This window comes from Rhodamnia argentea, chromosome 9, assembly GCF_020921035.1.
Source record: "Rhodamnia argentea isolate NSW1041297 chromosome 9, ASM2092103v1, whole genome shotgun sequence".
NCBI classification, from domain to species: domain Eukaryota; kingdom Viridiplantae; phylum Streptophyta; class Magnoliopsida; order Myrtales; family Myrtaceae; genus Rhodamnia; species Rhodamnia argentea.
The window spans coordinates 1,805,607-1,815,107 of record NC_063158.1 but is presented as its reverse complement, the minus strand read 5'-3'; the positions used below and the strand labels follow the sequence as shown (position 1 = coordinate 1,815,107).

At 41.3% G+C, this 9,501-nt stretch overlaps 1 protein-coding gene across 1 annotated transcript; it reads right to left on the bottom strand.

Moving 5' to 3' along the window:
- Window positions 1-4,338: 4,338 nt before the first annotated feature.
- Window positions 4,339-5,814, bottom strand: LOC115740797 (stellacyanin-like). Its single transcript, XM_030674390.2, has 2 exons — window positions 5,318-5,814; window positions 4,339-4,915 (listed from the first exon to the last, which is right to left on the bottom strand). Exons 1-2 carry the CDS (start codon window positions 5,508-5,510, stop codon window positions 4,668-4,670), a joined length of 441 nt encoding a protein of 146 aa, XP_030530250.1. The 5' UTR covers window positions 5,511-5,814; the 3' UTR covers window positions 4,339-4,667.
- Window positions 5,815-9,501: the final 3,687 nt, after the last annotated feature.

Sequence of the window (9,501 nt, the reverse complement as noted above, 5' to 3'; positions counted from 1 at the left end):
CGATCTAGCTATCGGCGGTCGTCCCATGCAGCACACCATTATTTTAGCAATTTTCGGCAAAAATTGTCCGGAAAATTTGTATTGAGAGTTAAAGTTAAAAGGGTAATGACTAAATTGACATTTGTAAAATAAATTTCAAAGTAATCGGGCAATTTTCCCCGAGTGCGACATATTCCAGTAGATGAATTCCAATACATTAGATGTTTTGCTTCTCCATCTCTACTTAGTAAAAAAAAAAAAAAAGAATCAAACTTAACCTAATTGAGGCAACGGGGCAATGTGGTTTATAATTTGTTTGGGAAAAGAAAATTGGAGAAATTTTGCCCAAAAAAAAAAAACATCTCAGTTGATAATATGTCTTAAGATCATCATTATCCGAGGTTTCGTCTCCGCATTTCAACTTCCCATTGGCAGGATGAATCCATGACTACAAAACTCCAGTGGGACCCGCAGCGTACCTTGATTGCGACATGGCGGTACAAGTGGCGGATGAGGATACTCTGGTCCCACTTTTGATCCCGAGGAATAATATGGAAATTAACATAACAGGAAGCAAGGAAAAAAATAGAAGAAAGAAGGAATTTCATTTCTCCGCATGGTCAAATTTTGTTTAATGTACTTTTCTTTTTGGGTACTTTTTCCCTTTTCTTGCACCATGTAGATTTGATTTGAGTGTTTTTAGCAAGTCATCTAGGGTATGGCGTTACCCGTTCCTATAATAATCTCCACAATTCTTAAAAATTATATTAACAGTCTCATCAACATCATAATCATGGGTACGATTCACGATTTACGACATGGAGTAATCAAACTTGTGCTCGGATAGTACTCCTCCATCTAATTGAAAAAATTATCCAAAAAATCCTAAACCCGTTTTACTTTTGCCTATTTAGTTCTTAACTTCTTAATTTTGCCACTTGATTCTTTTATTTTCCTTATTTCTGTTTCTCTTTTTCCCTCTGCTGGCCATCACTGGATCTCATTTATGGCTGGCAAAGGTTGCCGCCCCAACCCTCGCATGGGCGGGTGAGGGGCCACCCTCTCCCGGTAGGGGTGACCCTCGCTCGATCCAGCTAGGGCGGCCTTCACCGACCCGGGTTTCGGCGCTTAAGGCCGGCTACATTGACTAGGCCCGACGATGGCCAACAAAAGAAAAAGGGAAAAAGGGAAAAAAAAAGTAAAGAAGGAAAATTGAAAGAACAAAAAAAAAAAAAAAAAAGAAAGGAAAAGTGGCAAAAAATATTAAAGTATTATTAAAAATTATTCATGTCAGCATCAACTATACCACATGAGAAGGCCGGTGTCCCTTCTACGTCGGCGATTTCCGGCTAAAATTAGTTAGTGGACTAGATTGACAAAACGTAAAAAGATTTAGAACTCAATTAATACAATTACATGAATTTGATAATAAAAAACAAAGTTAAATTTTGATTGCTAGTAAATAGTTATAAAAATTTATCATTGACGAGCAAGCACCTACTCTTAACAAAATGAAAAGCAGCAAGCTTCGCAACAAAAGCAAAGCGAGCTGCGCTAGTCGCGCGTGTCCGAGGATAGAATTGACAAAAAATGCTATAGGTTAGAATTTTCTAAACAATTTTCCCCTTGTTCTGGGGTAGGCCGTACCTACGTGGTCCTCAATGTTATTATCAGGAAGTAACCAGAAGCAGCCAGATTCGGGCACGTAACAGGCCTGGCCTCTTGCTCTCGCTCCTGCGACAACATTAAAGAACTTTGCTACCTCACACAGATTTCGGCAGGTGATTGTTCTGCCCTCTTGTGACCCGTATTAAATACTCTACTCATGTCGGTATAAGGTGTCAATTTATTGTATTCCTATAATCCGGTTTAAGTTTTAGTTGGGATCCTTATGCTTCTTAACACCACTTTAATACCACTAAGTATTATTTTGAGTCCTACTCTGATACCATTAAGTCACGCCCGGATCCACATATCAATACCGGAGCTACGGTTTTATTTTTCTAGGCTTCGCTTAAAAAATGCCTTATTACAAGTTTAGGACGCGCATGTGTGTGTATCACTTTACCTCACCGCATTCGGGCGTTAAGGGATTCGATTCATTCCTGTCCCCATTGCCTTCTTAGAAATCCGCCAAGAGCTGTTTTCCTCTAATTTTGACGACCACTCTCCATCCTTGTCGGACCATGTTGGTACAAAAAAGGCCGTATATTATAAGCTAATCCGAGCGAATCGCTATTTCGAACATTCACGGGGCGTTAGGGTCATACCTCATGAAATCTCAACACGATATTTTCTTCTAATTACACGTAATATTTGTGGAGACGTTCAAATTTCTTTTTCAGCCGGAAGGAAGGGATGAATGTTGAATCGAATCCAACCTAACCCCACCCACCACTCGATCGGGGTCGCAAACAAAATCCACCTTAGTAGTACCAAAGCCGAAATAGGGACACGTCGCACTCGAGTGGATCTCGCATGCGTGTGAAGTGGGGCCCGACGTCCAGTGGGGGCCCACCCCTGGCATACTCAACTTCGATCTCCCACTATCAACAGTCAAGACGGCGGTCGAGTACTTTTCCTTCTCTGGGCCGGTGGGCCCCATCCATTCCGGTCCCCCCCGGCCCTTCCCACGGCTCGAAACAGCCCGGTCCGACCCATGTATAATGACACGGTCCGACCTCTTCCTGTCGCTGTCGTACGTATTCGATTGCCTTTTTGCTTTAGGTTGGCTTGTCTCTCTTCGCTGCACATTTACTGCGCACAGTTAAAAAACGAATTCGATCCCCCGTCGCTTTGTAATTCAAAAGCTCTCCGGGGCCCATTCTCGATAAAAGAGGACGAACCCCCAGAAGATCTTCTTCGTTATTCTTTCCGCATGGGGGGGCTGGCGACCGAATCCTGGCCGTACACGTAATCTCAGCCTGACGGCATCACGTCACCTCGCCCCCAGAGATCAAACGGCCAGTTGCAAACTTGGGGCCGGGGGTGGTGGTCCCCGCGTTCCCCCATGTCCCGCCAGCTCAGCCAGTCAGACTTGCTAAGGTACGGTCGTGATTTGTGGTCCAGCCTCCCTCCCCCTCCCCTCCAGTCTCATATGGACCCTCCATTGTGGATTAGATTGGGAAGCTGCGATTCTTTCGTATCGGAGTAATTAAGGAGTCGTTTTAGGCCCACTTCTTGGTGGGCTATTTCGTCGTGTGGCCCAGGTAACAGAATTTCGAAAAGCTTCCGACTGTCCGGTCATATCGGCCGGGGAGCCTAATCGGGGAAAAGTACTTCTCGCGGCGGACGGTGATCAGGTGGTGTACCCGACGAGTCACTGTTGCTCGCACTTAGAGCCGTCAAATGGATGAGTAGGGTCGTGTTTGGCCTGATCCATTTAACCCGTTTTGATCCAATTTGATGCAATAACAATCATATTTGACTCAACACATACCTAATCAAACTCTTATTACTAAAATATTTCAATATTAAATTTACATTATAACAAATTATTTCCCTTGAGTTTTTTTTTTTAAAGAAACATATTTGTTATATTGTAAATTTTTTATTTTTCTTTTCTTTAATTTTCTTCGACGTCCAATGAGGGTAGCCGGCAGACTATTGACCGATGGCGATCGGCCGATGACCTTATCAAATAACTAACGTACTTATGAGCCATTTAAAACATATTTAAGACCCATCAATTTGTTAATTAATTCATTTAAATGGGGAACCCCATTCATGATCCACTTAACCTTATTTTTTAACACTTAAAGGTAAACCATTTATTGACTTATACCATTAAAAATGGGTTAATATGGGTTCTAAACTCTTTTTGCCAACTCTACTCGCCCACCCGATGAATCTAAGCCCGGCTGATGTCGAAGGTGTATTCATATTGCTTTTTGACCACTTGATTACACCAAGTGCAAGGTGCCGCTGTCACGTGATGTATCCAATCGCGCAGAATAAGTTCTCCCCAATCGGCGGCCGTGCATAATGCGGCGAAGAATTCTACCTCCACGTGGAGCAAGAGGGAGATCACGGAAGGGGGCGCGCGAGCAGAGAGATTCACTCCGCAAGCAAGGAGTGTACGAACTCAATGCACGTTCTAAATCGAATTTGGATGGTCGGCAAGACTTAACCGGGAACCATCGGGGCCAGGGCCGGAGGTATCGCGCATTGATCTATAGATCCCGTCCCAAACACGTGTACAAACATGAGTCGATCGCCTAATCCGATGTCTGCATGCAATTGTCATCTACTAATGCTTGTTTTACTATTTTCTCTTCGCACGTAGACCCGGAAGCACATAATTTGCGGGTACATACGAATTAGGGCGAGAGAAAGTGGCGAGCCGGGGAATTCCCAAATTGCAATTTCTTGCCTGAGCTCATACAGGCATTCACTTTTACCGAACAATTGGCGAAATGCCGAACGTTAGATGACAGGATACGTGAACTTCGTCGGCGTGTTTGTCCGAACTAGCATGTATGAGATTAATCTGACCAGGAAGAAAAGCTATAGCATCTTATTAGACCCGCAAGCTTTATTACTTATGGCAATATTAGCAATGGCAAATATTAATAAGATCTCTCTATCATCAAAAGGCAAGAAGGTCAACACCATGCCGGAAACCACTCCTAACCTCCTTGGCGGTGCTGGTGGACGAGCGACAACGTGGGAGTGGGAGAAGGGAATGCTCAGTTGAGCTTGACGGGTAATTTGGCCCCTGACGAGCCCGGGGCTTTCCCGACGGTGATGTGGAGCCTCTGGCCATATTCGCAGTGCCTGCCGGAGGAGGAGACGTAGTAGTAGTCGCCGACGGCAGTGAGGTTCAGGATGGTGGGTCCCATGTAGTAAATGTCGATGGGGTCGCTCATGCCGCACGCCTCGTAGTCCTTCTTCTTGACGATCAGCAAGTTGTTGGAGCCTGGCCTGTATGGGAAAACTGCCATGCACACGTGCATGTCCGTGACGATTTTAGAATTCAAAGCCGTCATTTTTACGTTCATGGTTGCTAGAACATGCGTGCAATGCCTGTTAGGTTTTCTCGACAAACTTTACACCGAGAAAATGTTAGTACGAGGATTAGAATTCCGACCTAGATGACTAATATGGCACATAAAGATCGAGAAAACCCTAATCATCGGCATGTCACCAGAAGTTTCTTGAAGTTTCCGTTCTTGGCACCGACTGAGTCGATGCATTCAGCGCAAAATGGCGTCATTAGAGACTTGCGTTTGCAAACAACGTGATCTGATGACGCCCGTTATCGTTGATTTTCGCCAAAAACATCTAATTCGAAGGAAACGAAAAATGTTATAAGTAGATTGGACGGAAAAAAACTCACCGAGCTGGTCGCCGACGCCGAAGGTCCTCGGTTTGGCCCAATCTTGGTAGAAGGTGACATTGTCGGGCACGTCCCATCCTTGGCGACCACCGACGACGTGGAGCATCGCGTTGGAGGATCCCATCAACATGGCCGCCATCACCGAGCAGCCTAACAAGACCAAACCGAGACTCACTGATGACGATCTCTCCATGGTTTCGAAACTTTCCTCACCCTTTCACTGCCCTTCTGAAACTCGTTTCTCCGCGTTCGAAAGGGGAGAGGGCAAGGATGAGAAATGGGTTAACTACCTAATTTGGAAATTAATCTACCCCCCTTCAAATACAAAGAGGGATGGAGAGGCCCCAAGATCATGATTTCGAGAGGTGGTTAATTCAATTCGTTTTGATTGATCGATGGGAGTGGTATCCAAGGGGGCTTTGACCGGGTCAACCGAAACGGACTCTCGATTTATGGAAGGATGTGGTTGGGGAGTTCAGAGATGACGGGCCTTTCCTCTCCCTCCCTCCCTCCCTCGTCATCTCTCTTCCTTGTCGATTGATTATATGCATCGACGAAAACTGAACAAGCGCATACAGATAAGAACGCCCCTTTCAACACAGTTTGGATTGGTAAATCATTTGAAAATCGAGATGCTATTACTATTCGGTTTCATGAATTTGATGAAAGGAGAAATCGGTGAGAAAATGCACTCGGAAGGTACCATTTCCTTGTTTCGGATGGTAAGAAACTCGAGTGAGATTTGTTGAACTGAAGCAAGTCGATAACTTAATGGGAGAAAAATCGGTAAGCGACGCGAATAGAGGTTGGTAAACTCATTGGAAAGTCGATGAATAAAGCATAGACGGATAAATAAAAGTTGGTAAATGATGATAAAAGCTGATGAATGCAAACGTAACCAGATAAACATTGATAGTAACTCAAAATCAGACCATATATGGTAGGTCACTTAGATATTTGTTAATTCGTCCGGAGTTGACAAATTTCAGGTGTTTGTAAGAAAGACAAATCAAAATAAGTGAAATGTAAGAAAAGTTGATAATTTGCACAGTTAGTAATTCCATAAAAGTACTGATAAATTAACAGGAAGTTACCGGAAAAATCCAGTGCCTGGCAATTGAATTTACCAGTACTGTTTTCACTTTTACCAACTCTTTCGTAAATCTACTAACATGGAGATATTCAAACTATTTTTAATAAACAGAAAAATCAGCCAGTGATGGTTAAGCTGAACATCATTGATACCTTCAGTTTTGAGTGAAAACAGCAAGACATAAATGGAGGTAAAAAGCCAAGAAACAGTTATTTGCCGGGGGGATTGTTCTGGCATAAGATTTGGCCGGATTGTAACCATGACGTGTTGTGATTGTGCTTTGAAGTGTCGTGACTTGTAAGATGTCGTAACTGTGGAGATGCTACAACTGTCAGGTACTTGTCAAACACCATATGAAAGATCAAACACTTCTTTTCACGGTTGAATTGTACAAAACAATCTTCTATAATTGGGGATAGTGGCTTTAGCCAGGCTGATGCTGGTTATGTATGATTGAAATAACATGATTAAACAGCACATTTTTCCTATAATGCCACAAAGCATGTCCCTATCCTTAACCATAACCAACATGCTCAGCTGCAATATCGTGGGTGAGGATTGTTTTGTACAATTCACGACGCCTAGATCGTGCGGCTCTGCCCAGGGCGAGGGCCAGCCGGCAGCCCTTGTCGGCCTTCAGCCATAAGGAAAAAAAAAAAAGAGAACAGAAAAGAAAGGAAAAGAAAAAAAACCAACTAAAAAATTATAAAAAATAAAAAATTATTAAAATTTCATTAAAAATATTCACATCAACACCGATCGTATCACGTTAGATGGATGATATCCACATTAACATTTTCATGTCAAAATTGGCTGAATGAACTCAATTGGTACCAATTAAAGAAGGTTCGGGACTTTTTTTGTACTTTTTCCGTTAGTCATAGTCAGCATGCTCCGCTGCAATATGTTCCCTAGTTAATAGTCTAACTAATTCTTTAACAAATGTCCATGAACGAGATAGCATCATTTATTTTGGGCTGAATTTCTTCTCAAAACTTATGTTATAAGGCATATTGTCAATGTAAAATATTTTCTTTTTGTACAAACAGCCATAAAACAATCTTGTATAATTAGACATATTGACTTTCGCCAGGCTGATGCTGGCCATGTATGATTGAAATAACATGATTAAACAGCACATTTTTCCTATAATGCCACAAAGCATGTCCCTATCCTTACTCATAACCAACATGCTCAGCTGCAATATCGTGGGCGAGGATTGTTTTGTACAATTCATGGCACCTAGATCACGCGGCCTTGCCCAGGACTAGGGCTGACCAGCCGGCAGCCCTTGTCGGCCCTCGGCCATAAGGGGGAAAAAAAGAGAACAAAAAATGAAAGGGATCGAAAAAAAGAAAAAAACAACTAAAAAACTTATAAAAAATCAAAATTTTATTAAAATTTTATTAAAAATATTCACGTCAACGTTGATCATATCATGTTGGATGACTAGTGTTCACGACAACATTTTCCTACCAAAGTTGACTGAATGGATTCAATTGGTACCAATTAAAGAAGGTTGAAAACTTTGTGGTACTTTTCCCCTTAATCATAACCAGCATGCTTAGCTGCAATATCGTTCCCCAGTTGATGGTCCAACTGATTCTCTAACAAATGTCCATGAATGAGATAGCATCATTTATTTTCAGCTGAATTTCTTCTCAAAACTTATGTCATAAGGCATATTGTCAGTGTAAAAATATTTTCTTTTTGTACAAACAGCCATAAAATGATTCAATTGACTAATGGAACGAGTAGAGTTCCAAAAATTTAAAACATGTATGTCTTCATGCTTAAACCCTACTTGTGTAATGTTTCTTTTTACATCGGCAATGTATCATATAAAAGTCTTATTCTCTTGGAAGGTTTTCCCTTCTGTATGCAAGCCTTATAGCAAAAAAATTATTTCAATTTATGCTACGTTTGATAGTCGGGACAAAAATCAGGATATGATAAAATTTATCCTATCCTGTGTTTGGCTCTCGCCCAAGACACGATAAAGTGAGAAATGAGAGGGATATAACTTGGATAAATGGCAAATATTCCATGGCTAATTGAGGCTTCAAAGTTGACTCCAAGTCTAAATGAGATGGATTTTAATATGCCTTAAAGTCTCAAGGATTTTATAAAATTCGAAGTACTAAAATAATATGCAGATAATAGATTAAAGATAAATAAGGAAATCGTATGACTTATCGAGTCAGAATAGATGGCTTACATTCTAGGATATCATGCTTGCTCGATGATTGAAGTTGATATAAAAATTCTAACGGAGATGACGGAAAGGAAAAAAGCTTACAAAGTATGACTAGAAAACTTCAATAAACAAAGTATCGCGGGTGGCAGAATTAGGAAATTTAATCTAGTTCAAATTCAAACATGGAAAATGCTTCTACGATAGTATTTTTAGGAATGGTAGAATCTCAACCATAGATACACACATGTTTATCGCATGTTTTGCATAAAACACTCATTGATTAGGAAATCGTATGATCGGAAATAACTAACAGTAGTCAGATTATCAAGCTAGTAGTTTCTTTCAAACATTGGACAAAATCCAATGTAAATAGGATAGTTTTGAATAATCTTCCCATCTTTAGAATCTGATGTGTCGTGTGATCCTTTACCTTGACTCCTCCTACATCTTTTATGAGCCATTCCGCTATGCGTCAACGTGTTCCTCGTAGGAATCTCTTATTGCCTTAAGTTGAGTGCTACTTCAGGAATAACTGGTAATTACTCTTGATTCCTTAGCTATAAATTTCACCTCGATTGATACATACTATTTAACTCAATCTTGATTCTTGAATACGCACTTTGAGTATGTATCATGTACCTTTACTAAAACACTGTCTATTGGAAACTTGCGATCGATGATGTCAAGACATTATATGAATGGGCCTTATGGGTCAATAGACTTGTTAAATGAGTTAGTTGGGTTGGATTATAAATGATCCGACCTAAATTGACTCATTAACTCATTTATGACCTATTTATTATAATGCAAATTGTTCGATTCATACGCGATCCGGCTCATAGCCAATCCGATCCACACCCGACCCAATCCATATTACTAAAACACTTCAATATT

What these genes read in the sequence shown, in the direction of transcription:
- LOC115740797 (XM_030674390.2), bottom strand. Translation starts at nt 5,510, where the DNA reads ATGGAGAGATCGTCATCAGTGAGTCTCGGTTTGGTCTTGTTAGGCTGC. An exon ending in CGGCGTCGGCGACCAGCTCG is followed by an intron (nt 4,916 to 5,317) that starts GTGAGTTTTTTT and finishes TGTGCATGGCAG; the next exon opens with TTTTCCCATACAGGCCAGGC.